This window comes from Ranitomeya imitator, chromosome 1 (genome assembly GCF_032444005.1).
Source record: "Ranitomeya imitator isolate aRanImi1 chromosome 1, aRanImi1.pri, whole genome shotgun sequence".
Taxonomy (NCBI): Eukaryota; Metazoa; Chordata; class Amphibia; order Anura; family Dendrobatidae; genus Ranitomeya; species Ranitomeya imitator.
In genome coordinates, this window is record NC_091282.1 from 10077390 (window position 1) to 10101568 (window position 24179).

Genomic DNA, 24179 nt, shown 5'->3' on the forward strand with positions numbered 1-24179 from the left:
GGATCTGGGACGAGGGATATAGATAAATCCCCTTCAGAAAAGAACTGGGGCAACCAAACAACCCCAGTTCATGACATACGGTGTGAGTGATGGGGATGATAGTTATCCTCCCTATGATTCGTGACAGTTGCTAAAAATGATGTTATTCATCATATGCACACACAAGGCAACTTATTCTGAAAAGTTTCTTGAAAGCACAGTTACCCTTTTAACCATTAAATATTGGATTTGAAAGGAATAGTTTTAGCCTGAAAAATCTGCACCAAATGTTGCTTCTTTTGCTTGGTCTCATAGGAATGTTATCTCTAATGTTAAATTACATTTTTATTCTAAACAGCAAATCACATTAAGAATACCAAAAGAGACTTTGTTTTATTGCTAAATTATAAAGTAGAAGATGTCAAGCATCACTCTCCAGAAGAAAACCCTATTGCGCTTAATATAAATTCAGGACTTCACAGCACAAATCTAATATATAATCCCACTAATGATATGGTTAATTCTTCTGACCAATCTCATATTCCTAAAAGTACAGGTCAGAAGGGGAGCAAATGGTTTCAATGTAGTGAATGTGGAAAGTATTTTACAAGAAGCACAAGTCTTCGTTCACACACAAGAATTCACACAGGAGAGAAGCCATACTCTTGTTTAGAATGCGGAAAAAGCTTTACAGATAAATCAAGTCTTGTTGTGCATATAAGATATCACACAGGAGAGAAGCCATATTCTTGTTCAGAATGTGGTAAATGTTTTACACAGAGAAGCCATTTTGTTAAACATCAGATAACTCATGCACGTCAGAAGTCATTTTCTTGTTCAGAATGTGGGAAATATTTTACTTGGAAAAAAAGAACTTGTGATACACCAAAATATTCACTCAAGAGAGAATCTGTTTTCTTGTTGCAAGTTCTTCACAGGTAAATCAAGTCTTGTTGCTCATGAAAAAAGACACATGGAGGAGAAACCATTTTCATGTACGCATTGTGACAAGTGCTTTGGATGTAAATCAAGTCTTCGTAGACATGTGCAAAGTCACACAGGGGAGAAGAAATATTCATGTTCAGAATGTGGGAAATATTTTACACATCAATCAGATTGCGTTCGACATCAGAGAATCCACACAGGGGAGAAGCCATATTCATGTTCAGAATGTGGAAGGTGTTTTACACATCAATCAGGTTTTGTTGAACATCAGAAAACTCATACTGGAGAGAAACCATATTCATGTTCAGAATGTGGAAATTGCTTTACACATCAGTTAGGTTTTGCTAAACATCAAAGAAGGCACAGAGGGGAGAAGCCATACTCTTGTTCAGAATGTGAGAAATGCTTTTCCGATCAGTCAAGTCTTGCTAGACATAAAAAAAAAATTCATATAGGGGAGAAGCCATATTCCTGTTCAGAGTGTGAGAAATGTTTTACATATCAATCAGATCTTGTGAAACATAAGAGAATTCATACAGGAGAAAAACCATATTTGTGTGCAGAATGTGGGAAAAGTTTTACCGATAGATCATATTATGTTAACCCCTTCCCGACCCATGACCCCACGTAGGCGTCATGAAAGTCGGTGCCAATCCGACCCATGACGCCTATGTGGCGTCATGGAAAGATCGCGTCCCTGCAGATCCGGTGAAAGGGTTAACTCCCATTTCACCCGATCTGCAGGGACAGGGGGAGTGGTAGTTTAGCCCAGGGGGGGTAGCTTCACCCCCTCGTGGCTACGATCGCTCTGATTGGCTGTTGAAAGTGAAACTGCCAATCAGAGCGTTTTGTAATATTTCACCTATTATAACTGGTGAAATATTACAATCCAGCCATGGCCGATGCTGGAAATACTAATGTGCCCCCACCCCACCGATCGCCCCCCCAGACCCCCGATCTGGCCGGTACACTGCTCCGGCTCCCCTCCGTCCAGTGCTTCGCTCCCCCCGTGCTCTTGTCCGCTCCCCCCGTGCTCCAATCACCCCCCGTGCTCCAATCACCCCCCCTGCACTCCGATCCACCCCCCCCCGTGCTCCGTTCCAGCCCCCCGTGCTCCGTTCCACGCCCCCCGTGCTCCGTTCCACGCCTGCCGCGCTCCGATTCCCCCCCGTGCTCCGATCCCCCCCCCCGTGGTACCCCCCACCCCATCATACTTACCGATCCTGCCGGGGTCCCGTCCGTCTTCTCCCTGGGCGCCGCCATCTTCCAAAATGGCGGGCGCATGCGCAGTGCGCCCGCCGAATCTGCCGGCCGGCAGATTCGTTCCAAAGTGCATTTTGATCACTGAGATAGATTATATCTCAGTGATCAAAATAAAAAAAATAATAAATGACCCCCCCCCTTTGTCACCCCCATAGGTAGGGACAATAAAAAAATAAAGAAATTTTTTTTTCCACTAATGTTAGAATTAGGGGTAGGGTTAGGGGTAGGGCTAGGGTTAGGGTTTCGGTATGCACACGTATTCTGGTCCTCTGCGGATTTTTTTGCTGCGGATTTGATAAATCCGCAGTGCTAAACCGCTGCGGATTTATGGCGGATTTACCACGTTTTTTTTCTGCGCATTTCACTGCGGTTTTACAATTGCGATTTTCTATTGGAGCAGTTGTAAAACCGCTGCGGAATCCGCACAAAGAAGTGACATGCTGCGGAATGTAAACCGCTGCGTTTCCGTGCAGTTTTTCCGCAGCATGTGTACAGCGATTTTTGTTTCCCGTAGGTTTACATTGAACTGTAAACTCATGGGAAACTGCTGCGGATCCGCAGCGTTTTCTGCAGCGTGTGCACATACCTTTAGAATTAGGCTATGTGCACACGGTGCGGATTTGGCTGTGGATTGGCCGCTGCGGATTCGCAGCAGTGTTCCATCAGGTTTACAGTACCATGTAAACATATAAAAAACCAAATCCGCTGTGCCCATGGTGCGGAAAATACCGCGCGGAAACGCTGCGTTGTATTTTCCGCAGCATGTCAATTCTTTGTGCGGATTCCGCAGCATTTTACACCTGTTCCTCAATAGGAATCCGCAGGTGAAATCCGCACAAAAAATGCTGGAAATCCGCGGAAAATCCGCAGGTAAAACGCAGTGCCTTTTACCCGCGGATTTTTCAAAAATGGTGAGGAAATATCTCACACAAATCCGCAATGTGGGCACATAGCCTTAGGGTTAGGGTTGGAATTAGGGTTGTGGTTAGGGTTGTGATTAGGGTTATGGCTACAGTTGGGGTTAGGGGTGTGTTGGGGTTAGTGTTGGAGTTAGAATTGAGGGGTTACCACTGTTTAGGCACATCAGGGGTCTCCAAACGCAACATGGCACCACCATTGATTCCAGCCAATCTCGTATTCAAAAAGTCAAATGGTGCTCCCTCACTTCCGAGCCCTGATGTGTGCCCAAACAGTGGTTTACCCCCACATATGGGGTACCAGCATACTCAGGATAAACTGCGCAACAGTTACTGGGGTCCAATTTCTCCTGTTACCCTTGTGAATCTAAAAAAATGCTTGCTAAAACATCATTTTTGAGGAAAGAAAAATGATTTTTTATTTTCACGACTCTGCGTTGTAAACGTCTGTGAAGCACTTGGGGGTTCAAAGTGCTCACCACATATCTAGATAAGTTCCTTGGGGGGTCTAGTTTCTAAAATGGGGTCACTTGTGGGGGGTTTCTACTGTTTAGGCACACCAGGGGCTCTGCAAACGCAATGTGACGCCCGCAGACCATTCCATCAAAGTCTGCATTTCAAAAGTCACTACTTCCCTTCTGAGCCCCGACGTGTGCCCAAACAGTGGTTTACCCCCACACATGGGGTATCAGCGTACTCAGGAGAAACTGGACAACAACTTTTGGGGTCCAATTTCTCCTGTGACCCTTGGGAAAATAAAAAATTCTGGGCTAAATAATTATTTTTGAGGAAAGAAAACGTATTTATTATTTTCACGGCTCTGCATTATAAACTTCTATGAAGCACTTGGGGGTTCAAAGTGCTCACCACACATCTAGATAAGTTCCTTTCGGGGTCTAGTTTCCAAAATGGGGTCACTTGTGGGGGGTTTCTACTGTTTAGGCACATCAGGGGCTCTGCAAAAGCAACGTGACGCCGGCAGAGCATTCCATCAAAGTCTGCATTTCAAAACGTCACTACTTCAATTCCGAGCCCCAGCATGTGCCCAAACAGTAGTTTACCCCCACATATGGGGTATCAGCGTACTCAGGAGAAACTGGACAACAAATATTGGGGTCAAATTTCTCCTGTTACCCTTGGGAAAATTAAAAAATTCTGGGCTAAATAATTATTTTTGAGGAAAGAAAACGTATTTATTATTTTCACGGCTCTGCATTATAAACTTCTATGAAGCACTTGGGGGTTCAAAGTGCTCACCACACATCTAGATAAGTTCCTTTCGGGGTCTAGTTTCCAAAATGGGGTCACTTGTGGGGGGTTTCTACTGTTAAGCCACATCAGGGGCTCTGCAAACGCAACGTGACGCCCACAGAGCATTCCATCTAAGTCTGCATTTCAAAACGTCACTACTTCACTTCCGAGCCCCGGCATGTGCCCAAACAGTGGTTTACCCCCACATACGGGGTATCAGCTTACTCAGGAGAAACTGGACAACAACTTTTGGGGTCAAATTTCTCCTGTTACCCTTGGGAAAATAAAAAATTGCAGGCTAAAAGATCATTTTTGAGAAAATAATTTTTTTTTTTATTTTCATGGCTCTGCGTTATAAACTTCTGTGAAGCACTTGGGGGTTCAAAGTCCTCACCACACATCTAGATTAGTTCCTTTGGGGGTCTAGTTTCCAAAATGGGGTCATTACTGGGGGATCTCCAATGTTTAGGCACACAGGGGCTCTCCAAACGTGACATGGTGTCCGCTAATGATTGGAGCTAATTTTCCATTTAAAAAGCCAAATGGCGTGCCATCCCTTCCGAGCCCTGCCGTGCGCCCAAACAGTGGTTTACCCCCACATATGGGGTATCAGCGTACTCAGGACAAACTGGACAACAATATTTGGGGTCCAATTTCTCCTATTATCCTTGGCAAAATAGGAAATTCCAGGCTAAAAAATCATTTTTGAGGAAAGAAAAATTATTTTTTATTTTCATGGCTCTGCGTTATAAACTTCTGTGAAGCACCTGGGGGTTTAAAGTGCTCAATATGCATCTAGATAAGTTCCTTGGGAGGTCTAGTTTCCAAAATGGGGTCACTTGTGGGGGAGCTCCAATGTTTAGGCACACAGGGGCTCTCCAAATGCGACATGGTGTCCGCTAACAATTGGAGCTAATTTTCCATTCAAAAAGTCAAATGGCGCGCCTTCCCTTCCGAGCCCTGCCGAGTGCCCAAACAGTGGTTTACCCCCACATATGAGGTATCGGCGTACTCGGGAGAAATTGCTCAACAAATTTTATGATCCATTTTATCCTACTGCCCATGTGAAAATGAAAAAATTGAGGCGAAAAGAATTTTTTTGTGAAAAAAAAGTACTTTTTCATTTTTACAGATCAATTTGTGAAGCACCTGAGGGTTTAAAGTGCTCACTAGGCATCTAAATAAGTTCCTTGGGGGGTCTAGTTTCTAAAATGGGGTCACTTGTGGGGGAGCGCCAATGTTTAGGCACACAGGAGCTATCCAAACGCGACATGGTGTCCGCTAACGATGGAAATAATTTTTCATTCAAAAAGTCAAATGGCGCTCCTTCCCTTCCGAGCCTTACCATGTGCCCAAACAGTGGTTTACCCCCACATGTGAGGTATTGGTGTACTCTGGAGAAATTGCCCAACACATTTTAGGATCCATTTTATCCTGTTGCCCATGTGAAAATGAAAAAATTGAGGCTAAAAGAATTTTTTTGTGAAAAAAAAGTACTTTTTCATTTTTACGGATCAATTTGTGAAGCACCTGGGGGTTCAAAGTGCTCACTATGCATCTAGATAAGTTCCTTGGGGCGTCTAGTTTCCAAAATGGGGTCACTTGTGGGGGAGCTCCAATTTTTAGGCACACGGGGGCTCTCCAAACGTGACATGGTGTCCGCTAAAGAGTGCAGCCAATTTTTGATTCAAAAAGTCAAATGGCGCTCCTTCCCTTCCAAGCCCTGCCGTGCGCCCAAACAGTGGTTTACCCCCACATATGAGGTATCAGCGTACTCAGGACAATTTGGACAACAACTTTCGTAGTTCAGTTTCTCCTTTTACCATTGGGAAAATAAAAAAATTGTTGCTAAAAGATAATTTTTGTGACTAAAAAGTTAAATGTTCATTTTTTCCTTCCATGTTGCTTCTGCTGCTGTGAAGCACCTGAAGGGTTAATAAACTTCTTGAATGTGGTTTTGAGTACCTTGAGGGGTGCAGTTTTTAGAATGGTGTCACTTTTGGGTATTTTCAGCCATATAGACCCCTCAAACTGACTTCAAATGTGAGGTGGTCCCTAAAAAAAATGGTTTTGTAAATTTCGTTGTAAAAATGACAAATCGCTGGTCAAATTTTAACCCTTATAACTTCCTAACAAAAAAAAATTTTGTTTCCAAAATTGTGCTGATGTAAAGTAAACATGTGGGAAATGTTATTTATTAACTATTTTGTGTCACATATCTCTCTGGTTTAACAGAATAAAAATTCAAAATGTGAAAATTGCAAAATTTTTGCCAAATTTCCGTTTTTATCACAAATAAACGCAGAATTTATTGACCTAAATTTACCACTAACATGAAGCCCAATATGTCACGAAAAAACAATCTCAGAACCGCTAGGATCCGTTGAAGCGTTCCTGAGTTATTACCTCATAAAGGGACACTGGTCAGAATTGCAAAAAATCGCAAGGTCTTTAAGGTCAAAATAGGCTGGGTCATGAAGGGGTTAAACATCAGAGAACTCACACTGGAGAGAAGCCGTATTCATGTATAGATTGTGGGAAAAGGTATACAGATAAATCCTATTTTGTTAAACATCAAAGAATTCACACAGTAGAGAAATAATTTTAATGTTTGGAAAGTGGGAAGTGCTTAATTTCTAAGTTTGGCTTTAGTAGTTATCTGACAAGTCACAAAAAGGACAAGCTGGTTTGATGTTTTACATGTGTGAAATGTTTTACAAGGAAATCAGATTTTGAAACTCCTTATAGAATTCATATTGAGAGGTAAACATATTCTTGTTTGGAATGTGGGAATGGTATATGCAAAGAAAAGATTTGTAAAGCATCAGGTTATAGGTTATTTACAGATGAATAACAGCTGATATCATAGTAGGTTTTCGGAGGGCTCGATTTAGTCCGAATCGGCTAACAAACAAAATCACATTTTTCTATGGTTATTCTTGAGTATGATCTAGAGAGAAAAAGTATATTGGTTATAATGAAGCACAGTATCATATTTCAAGTATGCAGACCTCTTGTCATTTTTTTATATCTAAATATATCAAATTTTTATTTCAACCCCTTAAGGACCAAGCCACTTTTGGCCTTAAAGACCGAACCTCATTTTTACAATTCTGACCAGTCTCACTTTGTCGTAATAACTCTGGAGTTTCAATCTGATCTTGTTGTTTTGTGACACATTGTACTTTATAATAGTGGTAAATTAGGTCTATATGATTTGGGTTTATGAAAATATCTAAAATTTGACAAAATTTAGTAATTTTTTAACTTTGAATTTTTAAACCCTTAAAACCGATAGTCATACCACATGTCTACTTTACATCACAGTCATTCTTCAAAAATTGTTTTTAGAATTATTATTGTTGTTAGGACGGTTCAAAGTTTAGCAGCAATTATTCATTTTTCATATGAAATGTACCAAAACTATATTTTTATAGACCACCTCACTTTTAAAGTGACTTTGAGGGGCCTATATGTAAGAAATGCAAAAAACGGAACCCCATTTTAAAACCCCTCAACATATTCAAAACCGCATTTAGAAAGATTGCTAATTCTTTTGGTGCTTCACATGAATTAATACAACCTGGAAAAAAAAAAGAAAAATTACATTTATTTTTTTTTTACTAAAATGTTGCTTTAGCCCCAAATGTTACATGTTTACTAGCGTAAAAAGGAGAAAATGAATCCCACAGTTTGCTGTGCAATTTCTACGGAGCACACCGATTAAACTAAATGTGATTGGAGAGTACTCTTTGGGCACACAACAAAACTCATACGAGAAGGAAAGATTTTTGCAGCGTAAATTTGTTTGGAACACATTACAGACGCCATGTTGCATAAACAGAGCCACAAGGTGTCAAACCAGCAGAAATCCATTACAGTTGACCCTAAATTGGAAACTACACTCCTCAAGAAATTCATAGGCAGGTGTGATGACGATGTTGAACCTGCAGATGCTTCACAGAATTTTGTAACATTGAGTCGTAAAAATTATTACATTTTTTTTTCCGTGAAAATGTTACTTTATCCTCAAACTTCCCATTTTCAGAAGGGTGACCAGAGAAAACTTAACAACAAATTGTGAGGTCCAATTTCGTTTGTGCACACAGAATCCCCACATGTGGTGGAAAACTACTGTTTGAGCACACGGAAGGGCTCAGAACCGAAGGAGCACTATTTGACTTTTTTGGGTTCATTTTTACTGGAATAGATTGCAGATGCCATGTCACAAATGCAGAGCCCCTGAACACCCCCCCCCCCCCCAAAGTGATCCCATTTTGGAAACTGCCTGCCTCGAGGAATTTATCTGAGGGTGTACTGAGCTTTTTAAAATTCACACGTACAATATTTTGTTGTGCAAATGAAATTTTTTTTTTCCACTAAAATATTGTTTTAATCCAGTTTTTAATTTTCGAAAGGGCTATAGGAGGATGCGGACCACATTGTTGTGCAATTTTATCTTGAGTACAGCAACACCCCATATGTGCTCAGAAACTGTTTTTCAGGCCTAGTACAAAGCTCAGAGGGTAAGAAGCGCCATATTGGAATGCAGATTTTGCTTTTCTAGTTTACAGGTGACATGTCACATTGGCAGAGCCAGAACAGCAGAAATATACTGCAGCTAGGAGCCTAGTGTGAATACACTGCAGGGAAGAGCCTGGTGTGAATATACTGCAGGGAGTAGCCTGGTGTTAATATATTGCAGGGAGGAGCCTGTTGTGAATATACTGCAGGGAGGAGCCTGGTGTGAATATACTGCAGCGAGGAGCCTGGTGTGAATATACTGCAGCGAGGAGCCTGGTGTGAATATACCACAGCCAGGAGCCTGGTGTGAATATACTGCAGGGAGGAGCCTGGTGTGAATATACTGCAGCGAGGAGCCTGGTGTGAATATACTGCAGGGAGGAGCCTGGTGTGAATATACTGCAGGGAGGAGCCTGGTGTGAATATACAGCAGGGAGGAGCCCGGTGTGAATATACTGCAGGGAGGAGCCCGGTGTGAATATACTGCAGGGTGGAGCCCGGTGTGAATATACTGCAGGGAGGAGCCTGGTGTGAATATACTGCAGCCTGGTGTGAATATACTGCAGGGAGGAGCCTGGTGTGAATATACTGCAGGGGGGAGCCTGGTGTGAATATACTGCAGCGAGGAGCCTGGTGTGAATATACCACAGCCAGGAGCCTGGTGTGAATATTCTGCAGCCAGGAGCCTGGTGTGAATACACTGCAGGGAGGAGCCTGGTGTGAATATACTGCAGCGAGGAGCCTGGTGTGAATATATCGCAGCCAGGTGCCTGGTGTGAATACACTGCAGGGAGGAGTCTGGTGTGAATATACTGCAGCGAGGACCCTGGTGTGAATATACTGCAGCCAGGAGCCTGGTGTGAATATTCTGCAGCCAGGAGCCTGGTGTGAATATATCGCAGCCAGGTGCCTGGTGTGAATATACTGCAGGGAGGAGCCCGGTGTGAATATAGTGCAGGGAGGAGCTCGGTGTGAATATACTGCAGGGAGGAGCCTGTTGTGAATATACTGCAGGGTGGAGCCCGGTGTGAATATACTGCAGGGAGGAGCCTGGTGTGAATATACTGCAGGGCGGAGCCTGGTGTGAATATACTGCAGGGAGGAGCCTGGTGTGAATATACTGCAGCCTGGTGTGAATATACTGCAGGGAGGAGCCTGGTGTGAATATACTGCAGGGAGGAGCCTGGTGTGAATATACTGCAGCCAGGAGCCTGGTGTGAATATACTGCAGCCAGGAGCCTGGTGTGCATATTCTGCAGCCAGGAGCCTGGTGTGAATATATCGCAGCCAGGTGCCTGGTGTGAATACACTGCAGGGAGGAGTCTGGTGTGAATATACTGCAGGGAGGAGCCTGGTGTGAATATACTGCAGCGTGGAGCCTGGTGTGAATATAGTGCAGGGAGAAGCCTGGTGTGAATATACTGCAGGGAGGAGCCTTGTGTGAATATACTGCAGGGAGGAGCCTGGTGTGAAAATACTGCAGGGAGGACCCTGGTGTGAATATACTGCAGCCAGTAGCCTGGTGTGAATATACTGCAGCCAGGAGCCTGGTGTGAATATACTGCAGGGAGGAGCCTGGTGTGGATATACTGCAGGGAGGAGTCTGGTGTGAATATACTGCAGGGAGGAGCCTGGTGTGAATATACTGCACGGAGGAGCCTGGGGTGAATATACTGCAGGGAGGAGCCTGGTGTGAATATACTACAGGGACTAGCCTGGTGTGAATATACTGCAGGGAGGAGACTGGTGTTAATATATTGCAGGGAGGAGCCTGGTGTGAATATACCGCAGGGAGGAGCCTGTTGTGAATATACTGCAGGGAGGAGCCTGTTGTGAATATACTGCAGGGAGGAGCCTGGTGTGAATATACTGCAGCGTGGAGCCTGGTGTGAATATACTGCAGGGAGGAGCCTGTTGTGAATATACTGCAGGGTGGAGCCCGGTGTGAATATACCGCAGGGTGGAGCCCGGTGTGAATATACTGCAGCCACAAGCTTGGTTTGAATATACTGCAGGGTGGAGCCTGGTGTGAATATACTGCAGGGAGGAGCCTAGTGTGAATATACTGCAGGGAGGAGCCTGGTGTGAATATACTGCAGGGAGGAGCCTGGTGTGAATATACTGCAAGGAGGAGCTCGGTGTGAATTCACTGCAGGGCGGAGCCTGGTGTGAATATACTGCAGGGTGGAGCCCGGTGTGAATATACTGCAGCTACAAGCCTGGTGTGAATATACTGCAGCCAGGAGCCTGGTGTGAATATACTGCAGGGAGGAGCCTGGTGTGAATAGTCTGCAGCCAGGAGCCTGGTGTGAATATACTGCAGCGAGGAGCCTGGTGTGAATATACTGCAGCCAGGAGCCTGGTGTGAATAGTCTGCAGCCAGGAGCCTGGTGTGAATATACCGCAAGGAGGAGCCTGGTGTGAATATACTGCAGCCAGGAGCCTGGTGTGAATATACTGCAGCCAGGAGCCTGGTGTGAATATACTGCAGGGAGGAGCCTGGTTTGAATACACTGCAGCCAGGAGCCTGGTGTGAATATACCGCACGGAGAAGCCTCGTGTGAATATACCGCAGCGAGGAGTCTGGTGTGAATATACTGCAGGGAGGAGCCTGGTGTGGATATACTGCAGGGAGGAGCCTGGTGTGAATATTCTGCAGCCAGGAGACTGGTGTGAATATACTGCAGGGAAGAGCCTGGTGTGAATATACTGCAGGGAGGAGCCTGGTGTGAATATACCGCAGGGAGAAGCCTGGTGTGAATATACGGCAGCGAGGAGCCTGGTATGAATATACCGCAGGGAGAAGCCTGGTGTGAATATACTGCAGGGAGGAGCCTGGTGTGAATATACTGCAGGGAGGAGCCTGGTGTGAATATTCTGCAGCCAGGAGCCTGGTGTGAATATACCGCAGAGAGGAGCCTGGTGTGAATATACTGCAGAGAGGAGCCTGGTGTGAATATACTGCAGGGAAGAGCCTGGTGTGAATATACTGCAGCGAGGCGCCTGGTGTGGATATACTGCAGGGAGGAGTCTGGTGTGAATATACTGCAGGGAGGAGTCTGGTGAGAATATACTGCAGGGAGGAGCCTGGTGTGAATATACCGCAGGGAGAAGCCTGGTGTGAATATACGGCAGCGAGGAGCCTGGTGTGAATATACTGCAGGGAGGAGCCTGGTGTGAATATACTGCAGGGAGTAGCATGGTGTGAATATACTGCAGGGAGGAGCCTGGTGTGAATATACTGCAGGGAGGAGCCTGGTGTGGATATACTGCAGGGAGGAGCCTGGTGTGAATATTCTGCAGCCAGGAGCCTGGTGTGAATATACTGCAGGGAGGAGCCTGGTGTGAATATACCGCAGCGAGGAGCCTGGTGTGAATACACTGCAGGGAGGAGTCTGGTGTGAATATACTGCAGGGAGGAGCCTGGTGTGATTATACCGCAGAGAGGAGCCTGGTGTGAATATACTGCAGGGAGGAGCCTGGTGTGAATATACTGCAGGGAGGAGCCTGGTGTGAATATACTGCAGGGAGGAGCCCGCTGTGAATATACTGCAGCCATGAGCCTGGTGTGAATATACCGCAGAGAGGAGCCTGGTGTGAATATACTGCAGAGAAGAGCCTGGTGTGGATATACTGCAGGGAGGAGTCTGGTGTGAATATACTGCAGGGAGGAGTCTGGTGAGAATATACTGCAGGGAGGAGCCTGGTGTGAATATACCGCAGGGAGAAGCCTGGTGTGAATATACGGCAGCGAGGAGCCTGGTGTGAATATACGGCAGCCAGGAGCCTGGTGTGAATATACTGCAGGGAGGAGCCTGGTTTGAATATACTGCAGCCAGGAGCCTGGTGTGAATATACCGCAGGGAGAAGCCTCGTGTGAATAAACCGCAGCGAGGAGCCTGGTGTGAATATACCGCAGAGAGGAGCCTGGTGTGAATATACTGCAGGGAGGGGCCTGGTGTGAATATACTGCAGGGAGGAGCCTGGTGTGGATATACTGCAGGGAGGAGCCTGGTGTGAATATACTGCAGGGAGGAGCCTGGTGTGAATATACTGCAGGGAGGAGCCTAGTGTGAATACACTGCAGCCAGGAGCCTGGTGTGAATATACCGCAGCGAGGAGCCTGGTGTGAATATACTGCAGGGAAGAGCCTGGTGTGAATATACTGCAGCGAGGAGCCTGGTGTGGATATACTGCAGGGAGGAGTCTGGTGTGAATATACTGCAGGGAGGAGTCTGGTGTGAATATACCGCAGGGAGAAGCCTGGTGTGAATATACTGCAGGGAGGAGTCTGGTGTGAATATACTGCAGGGAGGAGCCTGGTGTGAATATACCGCAGGGAGAAGCCTGGTGTGAATATATGGCAGCGAGGAGCCTGGTGTGAATATACTGCAGGGAGGAGCCTGGTGTGAATATACTGCAGGGAAGAGCCTGGTGTGAATATACCGCAGGGAGAAGCCTGGTGTGAATATACTGCAGGGAGGAGCCTGGTGTGAATATACTGCAGGGAGGTGCCTGGTGTGGATATACTGCAGGGAGGAGCCTGGTGTGAATATTCTGCAGCCAGGAGCCTGGTGTGAATATACTGCAGGGAGGAGCCTGGTGTGAATATACCGCAGCGAGGAGCCTAGTGTGAATACACTGCAGGGAGGAGTCTGGTGTGAATATACTGCAGGGAGGAGCCTGGTGTGAATATACTGCAGGGAGGAGCCTGGTGTGAATATACTGCAGGGAGGAGCCTGGTGTGGATATACTGCACGGAGGAGCCTGGTGTGAATATTCTGCAGCCAGGAGCCTGGTGTGAATATACTGCAGGGAGGAGCCTGGTGTGAATATACTGCAGGGAGGAGCCTGGTGTGAATATACTGCAGGGAGGAGCCTGGTGTGAATATACCGCAGCGAGGAGCCTAGTGTGAATACACTGCAGGGAGGAGTCTGGTGTGAATATACTGCAGGGAGGAGCCTGGTGTGAATATACTGCAGGGAGGAGCCTGGTGTGAATATACTGCAGGGAGGAGCCTGGTGTGGATATACTGCACGGAGGAGCCTGGTGTGAATATTCTGCAGCCAGGAGCCTGGTGTGAATATACTGCAGGGAGGAGCCTGGTGTGAATATACTGCAGGGAGGAGCCTGGTGTGAATATACTGCAGGGAGGAGCCCGCTGTGAATATACTGCAGCCAGGAGCCTGGTGTGAATATACCGCAGGGAGGAGCCTGGTGTGAATATACTGCAGGGAGGAGCCTGGTGTGGATATACTGCAGGGAGGAGCCTGGTGTGAATACACTGCAGGGAGAAGCCTGGTGTGGATATACTGCAGGGAGGAGCCTGGTGTGAATATACTGCAGGGAGGAGCATGGTGTGAATATACTGCAGGGAGGAGCTTGGTGTGAATATACTGCAGGGAGGAGCCCGCTGTGGATATACTGCAGGGAGGAGTGTGGTGTGAATATACTGCAGGGAGGAGCCTGGTGTGAATATACTGCAGGGAGGAGCCTGGTGTGAATATACTGCAGGGAGGAGCCCGCTGTGAATATACTGCAGCCAGGAGCCTGGTGTGAATATACCGCAGAGAGGAGCCTGGTGTGAATATACTGCAGGGAGGAGCCTGGTGTGAATATACTGCAGGGAGGAGCCTGGTGTGAATATACTGCAGGGAGGAGCCTGGTGTGAATACACTGCAGGGAGGAGTCTGGTGTGAATATACTGCAGGGAGGAGTCTGGTGTGAATACACTGCAGGGAGAAGCCTGGTGTGAATATACTGCAGGGAGGAGCCTGGTGTGAATATACTGCAGGGAGGAGCATGGTGTGAATATACTGCAGGGAGGAGCTTGGTGTGAATATACTGCAGGGAGGAGTCTGGTGTGAATATACCGCAGGGAGAAGCCTGGTGTGAATATACCGCAGGGAGGAGTCTGGTGTGAATATACTGCAGGGAGGAGCCTGGTGTGAATATACCGCAGGGAGAAGCCTGGTGTGAATATATGGCAGCGAGGAGCCTGGTGTGAATATACTGCAGGGAGGAGCCTGGTGTGAATATACTGCAGGGAGGAGCCTGGTGTGAATATACCGCAGGGAGAAGCCTGGTGTGAATATACTGCAGGGTGGAGCCTGGTGTGAATATACTGCAGGGAGGAGCCTGGTGTGGATATACTGCAGGGAGGAGCCTGGTGTGAATATTCTGCAGCCAGGAGCCTGGTGTGAATATACTGCAGGGAGGAGCCTGGTGTGAATATACCGCAGCGAGGAGCCTGGTGTGAATACACTGCAGGGAGGAGTCTGGTGTGAATATACTGCAGGGAGGAGCCTGGTGTGAATATACTGCAGGGAGGAGCCTGGTGTGAATATACTGCAGGGAGGAGCCTGGTGTGGATATACTGCAGGGAGGAGCCTGGTGTGAATATTCTGCAGCCAGGAGCCTGGTGTGAATATACTGCAGGGAGGAGCCTGGTGTGAATATACTGCAGGGAGGAGCCTGGTGTGAATATACTGCAGGGAGGAGCCCGCTGTGAATATACTGCAGCCAGGAGCCTGGTGTGAATATACTGCAGGGAGGAGCCTGGTGTGAATATACTGCAGGGAGGAGCCTGGTGTGGATATACTGCAGGGAGGAGCCTGGTGTGAATACACTGCAGGGAGAAGCCTGGTGTGGATATACTGCAGGGAGGAGCCTGGTGTGAATATACTGCAGGGAGGAGCATGGTGTGAATATACTGCAGGGAGGAGCTTGGTGTGAATATACTGCAGGGAGGAGCCCGCTGTGGATATACTGCAGGGAGGAGTGTGGTGTGAATATACTGCAGGGAGGAGCCTGGTGTGAATATACTGCAGGGAGGAGCCTGGTGTGAATATACTGCAGGGAGGAGCCCGCTGTGAATATACTGCAGCCAGGAGCCCGGTGTGAATATACCGCAGAGAGGAGCCTGGTGTGAATATACTGCAGGGAGGAGCCTGGTGTGAATATACTGCAGGGAGGAGCCTGGTGTGAATATACTGCAGGGAGGAGCCTGGTGTGAATATACTGCAGGGAGGAGCCTGGTGTGAATACACTGCAGGGAGGAGTCTGGTGTGAATATACTGCAGGGAGGAGTCTGGTGTGAATAAACTGCAGGGAGAAGCCTGGTGTGAATATACTGCAGGGAGGAGCCTGGTGTGAATATACTGCAGGGAGGAGCATGGTGTGAATATACTGCAGGGAGGAGCTTGGTGTGAATATACTGCAGGGAGGAGCCCGCTGTGGATATACTGCAGGGAGGAGTCTGGTGTGGATATACTGCAGCGATGAGCCTGGTGTGAATATACTGCAGAGAGGAGCCTGGTGTGAATATACCGCAGCGAGGAGCCTGGTGTGAATATACCGCATGGAGAAGCCTGGTGTGAATATACCGCATGGAGAAGCCTGGTGTGAATATACTGCAGGGAGGAGCCCGCTGTGAATATACTGCAGCCAGGAGCCCGGTGTGAATATACCGCAGAGAGGAGCCTGGTGTGAATATACTGCAGGGAGGAGCCTGGTGTGAATATACTGCAGGGAGGAGCCTGGTGTGAATATACTGCAGGGAGGAGCCTGGTGTGAATATACTGCAGGGAGGAGCCTGGTGTGAATACACTGCAGGGAGGAGTCTGGTGTGAATATACTGCAGGGAGGAGTCTGGTGTGAATAAACTGCAGGGAGAAGCCTGGTGTGAATATACTGCAGGGAGGAGCCTGGTGTGAATATACTGCAGGGAGGAGCATGGTGTGAATATACTGCAGGGAGGAGCTTGGTGTGAATATACTGCAGGGAGGAGCCCGCTGTGGATATACTGCAGGGAGGAGTCTGGTGTGGATATACTGCAGCGATGAGCCTGGTGTGAATATACTGCAGAGAGGAGCCTGGTGTGAATATACCGCAGCGAGGAGCCTGGTGTGAATATACCGCATGGAGAAGCCTGGTGTGAATATACCGCATGGAGAAGCCTGGTGTGAATATACCGCAGGGAGGAGCCTGGTGTGGATATACCGCAGGGAGAAGCCTGGTGTGAATATACCGCAGGGAGAAGCCCGCTGTGAATATACTGCAGGGAAGAGCCTGGTGTGTATATACTGCAGGGAGGAGCCTGGTGTGAATATACTGCAGGGAGGAGCCCGCTGTGAATATACCGCAGGGAGAAGCCTGGTGTGAATATACTGCAGGGAAGAGCCTGGTGTGAATATGCTGCAGCCAGGAGCCTGGTGTGAATATACTGCAGGGAGGAGCCTGGTGTGGATATACTGCAGGGAGGAGCCTGGTGTGAATACACTGCAGGGAGAAGCCTGGTGTGGATATACTGCAGGGAGGAGCCTGGTGTGAATATACTGCAGGGAGGAGCATGGTGTGAATATACTGCAGGGAGGAGCTTGGTGTGAATATACTGCAGGGAGGAGCCCGCTGTGGATATACTGCAGGGAGGAGTGTGGTGTGAATATACTGCAGGGAGGAGCCTGGTGTGAATATACTGCAGGGAGGAGCCTGGTGTGAATATACTGCAGGGAGGAGCCCGCTGTGAATATACTGCAGCCAAGAGCCTGGTGTGAATATACCGCAGAGAGGAGCCTGGTGTGATTATACTGCAGGGAGGAGCCTGGTGTGAATATACTGCAGGGAGGAGCCTGGTGTGAATATACTGCAGGGAGGAGCCTGGTGTGAATACACTGCAGGGAGGAGTCTGGTGTGAATATACTGCAGGGAGGAGTCTGGTGTGAATACACTGCAGGGAGAAGCCTGGTGTGAATATAGTGCAGGGAGGAGTCTGGTGTGAATATACTGCAGGGAGGAGCCTGGTGTGAATATACTGCAGGGAGGAGTCTGGTGTGAATATACTGCAGGGAGGAGCCTGGTGTGAATATACTGCAGGGAGGAGCATGGTGTGAATATACTGCAGGGAGGAGCTTGGTGTGAATATACTGCAGGGAGGAGCCCGCTGTGGATATACTGCAGGGAGGAGTCTGGTGTGGATATACTGCAGCGATGAGCCTGGTGTGAATATACTGCAGAGAGGAGCCTGGTGTGAATATACCGCAGAGAGGAGCCTGGTGTGAATATACTGCAGAGAGGAGCCTGGTGTGAATATACTGCAGGGAAGAGCCTGGTGTGAATATACTGCAGCGAGGAGCCTGGTGTGGATATACTGCAGGGAGGAGTCTGGTGTGACTATACTGCAGGGAGGAGTCTAGTGAGAATATACTGCAGGGAGGAGCCTGGTGTGAATATACCGCAGGGAGAAGCCTGGTGTGAATATACGGCAGGGAGGAGCCTGGTGTGAATATACCGCAGGGAGAAGCCTGGTGTGAATATACTGCAGGGAGGAGCCTGGTGTGAATATACTGCAGGGAGGAGCTTGGTGTGAATATACCGCAGGGAGAAGCCTGGTGTGAATATACTGCAGGGAGGAGCCTGGTGTGAATATACTGCATGGAGGAGCCTGGTGTGAATATTCTGCAGCCAGGAGCCTGGTGTGAATATACTGCAGGGAGGAGCCTGGTGTGAATATACCGCAGCGAGGAGCCTGGTGTGAATTCACTGCAGGGAGGAGTCTGGTGTGAATATACTGCAGGGAGGAGCCTGGTGTGAATATGCCGCAGAGAGGAGCCTGGTGTGAATATACTGCAGGGAGGAGCCTGGTGTGAATATACTGCAGGGAGGAGCCTGGTGTGAATATACCGCAGGGAGGAGCCTGGTGTGAATATACTGCAGCCAGGAGCCTGGTGTGAATATACTGCAGGGAGGAGCCCGCTGTGAATATACTGCAGCCAGGAGCCTGGTGTGAATATACCGCAGAGAGGAGCCTGGTGTGAATATACTGCAGAGAGGAGCCTGGTGTGGATATACTGCAGGGAGGAGTCTGGTGTGAATATACTGCAGGGAGGAGTCTGGTGAGAATATACTGCAGGGAGGAGCCTGGTGTGAATATACCGCAGGGAGAAGCCTGGTGTGAATATACGGCAGCGAGGAGCCTGGTGTGAATATACCGCAGGGAGAAGCCTGGTGTGAATATACTGCAGGGAGGAGCCTGGTGTGGATATACTGCAGGGAGGAGCCTGGTGTGGATATACTGCAGGGAGGAGCCTGGTGTGAATATTCTGCAGCCAGGAGCCTGGTGTGAATATACTGCAGGGAGGAGCCTGGTGTGAATATACTGCAGGGAGGAGTCTGGTGTGAATATACTGCAGGGAGGAGCCTGGTGTGAATATACTGCAGGGAGGAGCCTGGTGTGAATATACTGCAGAGAGGAGCCTGGTGTGAATATTCTGCAGCCAGGAGCCTGGTGTGAATATACTGCAGGGAGGAGCCTGGTGTGGATATACTGCAGGGAGGAGCCTGGTGTGAATATTCTGCAGCCAGGAGCCTGGTGTGAATATACTGCAGGGAGGAGCCTGGTGTGAATACACTGCAGGGAGGAGTCTGGTGTGAATATACTGCAGGGAGGAGCCTGGTGTGAATATACTGCAGGGAGGAGCCTGGTGTGAATATACTGCAGAGAGGAGCCTGGTGTGAATATACCGCAGAGAGGAGCCTGGTGTGAATATACTGCAGGGAGGAGCCTGGTGTGAATATACTGCAGGGAGGAGCCTGGTGTGGATATACTGCAGGGAGGAGCCTGGTGTGAATATACTGCAGGGAGGAGCCTGGTGTGAATATACTGCAGGGAGGAGCCTGGTGTGAATATACTGCAGCCAGGAGCCTGGTGTGAATATACCGCAGAGAGGAGCCTGGTGTGAATATACTGCAGGGAAGAGCCTGGTGTGAATATACTGCAGCGAGGAGCCTGGTGTGGATATACTGCAGGGAGGAGTCTGGTGTGAATATACTGCAGGGAGGAGTCTGGTGTGAATATACCGCAGGGAGAAGCCTGGTGTGAATATACTGCAGGGAGGAGTCTGGTGTGAATATACTGCAGGGAGGAGCCTGGTGTGAATATACCGCAGGGAGAAGCCTGGTGTGAATATATGGCAGCGAGGAGCCTGGTGTGAATATACTGCAGGGAGGAGCCTGGTGTGAATATACTGCAGGGAGGAGCCTGGTGTGAATATACCGCAGGGAGAAGCCTGGTGTGAATATACTGCAGGGAGGAGCCTGGTGTGAATATACTGCAGGGAGGAGCCTGGTGTGGATATACTGCAGGGAGGAGCCTGGTGTGAATATTCTGCAGCCAGGAGCCTGGTGTGAATATACTGCAGGGAGGAGTCTGGTGTGAATATACCGCAGCGAGGAGCCTAGTGTGAATACACTGCAGGGAGGAGTCTGGTGTGAATATACTGCAGGGAGGAGCCTGGTGTGAATATACTGCAGGGAGGAGCCTGGTGTGGATATACTGCAGGGAGGAGCCTGGTGTGGATATACTGCAGGGAGGAGCCTGGTTTCAATATTCTGCAGCCAGGAGCCTGGTGTGAATATACTGCAGGGAGGAGCCTGGTGTGAATATACTGCAGGGAGGAGCCTGGTGTGAATATACTGCAGGGAGGAGCCCGCTGTGAATATACTGCAGCCAGGAGCCTGGTGTGAATATACCGCAGGGAGGAGCCTGGTATGAATATACTGCAGGGAGGAGCCTGGTGTGGATATACTGCAGGGAGGAGCCTGGTGTGAATACACTGCAGGGAGAAGCCTGGTGTGGATATACTGCAGGGAGGAGCCTGGTGTGAATATAGTGCAGGGAGGAGCATGGTGTGAATATACTGCAGGGAGGAGCTTGGTGTGAATATACTGCAGGGAGGAGCCCGCTGTGGATATACTGCAGGGAGGAGTGTGGTGTGAATATACTGCAGGGAGGAGCCTGGTGTGAATATACTGCAGGGAGGAGCCTGGTGTGAATATACTGCAGGGAGGAGCCCGCTGTGAATATACTGCAGCCAGGAGCCTGGTGTGAATATACCGCAGAGAGGAGCCTGGTGTGAATATACTGCAGGGAGGAGCCTGGTGTGAATATATTGCAGGGAGGAGCCTGGTGTGAATATACTGCAGGGAGGAGCCTGGTGTGAATACACTGCAGGGAGGAGTCTGGTGTGAATATACTGCAGGGAGGAGTCTGGTGTGAATACACTGCAGGGAGAAGCCTGGTGTGAATATACTGCAGGGAGGAGCCTGGTGTGAATATACTGCAGGGAGGAGCATGGTGTGAATATACTGCAGGGAGGAGCTTGGTGTGAATATACTGCAGGGAGGAGTCTGGTGTGAATATACCGCAGGGAGAAGCCTGGTGTGAATATACTGCAGGGAGGAGTCTGGTGTGAATATACTGCAGGGAGGAGCCTGGTGTGAATATACCGCAGGGAGAAGCCTGGTGTGAATATATGGCAGCGAGGAGCCTGGTGTGAATATACTGCAGGGAGGAGCCTGGTGTGAATATACTGCAGGGAGGAGCCTGGTGTGAATATACCGCAGGGAGAAGCCTGGTGTGAATATACTGCAGGGAGGAGCCTGGTGTGAATATACTGCAGGGAGGAGCCTGGTGTGGATATACTGCAGGGAGGAGCCTGGTGTGAATATTCTGCAGCCAGGAGCCTGGTGTGAATATACTGCAGGGAGGAGCCTGGTGTGAATATACCGCAGCGAGGAGCCTGGTGTGAATACACTGCAGGGAGGAGTCTGGTGTGAATATACTGCAGGGAGGAGCCTGGTGTGAATATACTGCAGGGAGGAGCCTGGTGTGAATATACTGCAGGGAGGAGCCTGGTGTGGATATACTGCAGGGAGGAGCCTGGTGTGAATATTCTGCAGCCAGGAGCCTGGTGTGAATATACTGCAGGGAGGAGCCTGGTGTGAATATACTGCAGGGAGGAGCCTGGTGTGGATATACTGCAGGGAGGAGCCTGGTGTGAATATTCTGCAGCCAGGAGCCTGGTGTGGATATACTGCAGGGAGGAGCCTGGTGTGAATATACTGCAGGGAGGAGCCCGCTGTGAATATACTGCAGCCAGGAGCCTGGTGTGAATATACCGCAGGGAGGAGCCTGGTGTGAATATACTGCAGGGAGGAGCCTGGTGTGGATATACTGCAGGGAGGAGCCTGGTGTGAATACACTGCAGGGAGAAGCCTGGTGTGGATATACTGCAGGGAGGAGCCTGGTGTGAATATACTGCAGGGAGGAGCATGGTGTGAATATACTGCAGGGAGGAGCTTGGTGTGAATATACTGCAGGGAGGAGCCCGCTGTGGATATACTGCAGGGAGGAGTGTGGTGTGAATATACTGCAGGGAGGAGCCTGGTGTGAATATACTGCAGGGAGGAGCCTGGTGTGAATATACTGCAGGGAGGAGCCCGCTGTGAATATACTGCAGCCAGGAGCCTGGTGTGAATATACCGCAGAGAGGAGCCTGGTGTGAATATACTGCAGGGAGGAGCCTGGTGTGAATATATTGCAGGGAGGAGCCTGGTGTGAATATACTGCAGGGAGGAGCCTGGTGTGAATACACTGCAGGGAGGAGTCTGGTGTGAATACACTGCAGGGAGGAGTCTGGTGTGAATACACTGCAGGGAGAAGCCTGGTGTGAATATACTGCAGGGAGGAGCCTGGTGTGAATATACTGCAGGGAGGAGCATGGTGTGAATATACTGCAGGGAGGAGCTTGGTGTGATTATACTGCAGGGAGGAGTCTGGTGTGAATATACCGCAGGGAGAAGCCTGGTGTGAATATACTGCAGGGAGGAGTCTGGTGTGAATATACTGCAGGGAGGAGCCTGGTGTGAATATACCACAGGGAGAAGCCTGGTGTGAATATATGGCAGCGAGGAGCCTGGTGTGAATATACTGCAGGGAGGAGCCTGGTGTGAATATACTGCAGGGAGGAGCCTGGTGTGAATATACCGCAGGGAGAAGCCTCGTGTGAATATACTGCAGGGAGGAGCCTGGTGTGAATATACTGCAGGGAGGAGCCTGGTGTGGATATACTGCAGGGAGGAGCCTGGTGTGAATATTCTGCAGCCAGGAGCCTGGTGTGAATATACTGCAGGGAGGAGCCTGGTGTGAATATACCGCAGCGAGGAGCCTGGTGTGAATACACTGCAGGGAGGAGTCTGGTGTGAATATACTGCAGGGAGGAGCCTGGTGTGAATATACTGCAGGGAGGAGCCTGGTGTGAATATACTGCAGGGAGGAGCCTGGTGTGGATATACTGCAGGGAGGAGCCTGGTGTGAATATTCTGCAGCCAGGAGCCTGGTGTGAATATACTGCAGGGAGGAGCCTGGTGTGAATATACTGCAGGGAGGAGCCTGGTGTGAATATACTGCAGGGAGGAGCCCGCTGTGAATATACTGCAGCCAGGAGCCTGGTGTGAATATACCGCAGAGAGGAGCCTGGTGTGAATATACTGCAGGGAGGAGCCTGGTGTGAATATACTGCAGGGAGGAGCCTGGTGTGAATATACTGCAGGGAGGAGCCTGGTGTGAATATACTGCAGGGAGGAGCCTGGTGTGAATACACTGCAGGGAGGAGTCTGGTGTGAATATACTGCAGGGAGGAGTCTGGTGTGAATATACTGCAGGGAGGAGCCTGGTGTGAATATACTGCAGGGAGGAGCATGGTGTGAATATACTGCAGGGAGGAGCTTGGTGTGAATATACTGCAGGGAGGAGCCCGCTGTGGATATACTGCAGGGAGGAGTCTGGTGTGGATATACTGCAGCGATGAGCCTGGTGTGAATATACTGCAGAGAGGAGCCTGGTGTGAATATACCGCAGCGAGGAGCCTGGTGTGAATATACCGCATGGAGAAGCCTGGTGTGAATATACCGCATGGAGAAGCCTGGTGTGAATATACTGCAGGGAAGAGCCTGGTGTGTATATACTGCAGGGAGGAGCCTGGTGTGAATATACTGCAGGGAGGAGCCCGCTGTGAATATACCGCAGGGAGAAGCCTGGTGTGAATATACCGCAAGAAGGAGCCTGGTGTGAATATACTGCAGGGAAGAGCCTGGTGTGAATATACTGCAGCCAGGAGCCTGGTGTGAATATACTGCAGGGAGGAGCCTGGTGTGGATATACTGCAGGGAGGAGCCTGGTGTGAATATACTGCAGGGAGGAGCATGGTGTGAATATACTGCAGGGAGGAGCCTGGTGTGAATATACTGCAGGGAGGAGCATGGTGTGAATATACTGCAGGGAGGAGCCTGGTGTGAATATACTGCAGGGAGGAGCCCGCTGTGGATATACTGCAGGGAGGAGTGTGGTGTGAATATACTGCAGGGAGGAGCCTGGTGTGAATATACTGCAGGGAGGAGCCTGGTGTGAATACACTGCAGGGAGGAGCCTGGTGTGAATATACTGCAGGGAGGAGCCTGGT

General features: G+C 49.0%; 1 protein-coding gene across 1 annotated transcript; it reads left to right on the plus strand.

Annotated features, from left to right (window-relative positions):
- Window positions 1–492: 492 nt before the first annotated feature.
- Window positions 493–6957, plus strand: LOC138658070 (oocyte zinc finger protein XlCOF22-like). The gene is made up of 3 exons (XM_069745635.1): window positions 493–856; window positions 918–1522; window positions 6838–6957. The coding sequence occupies exons 1-3, from the start codon at window positions 493–495 to the stop codon at window positions 6955–6957; spliced, it is 1089 nt and encodes a 362-aa protein (XP_069601736.1).
- The last annotated feature ends 17222 nt before the right edge of the window (window positions 6958–24179 follow it).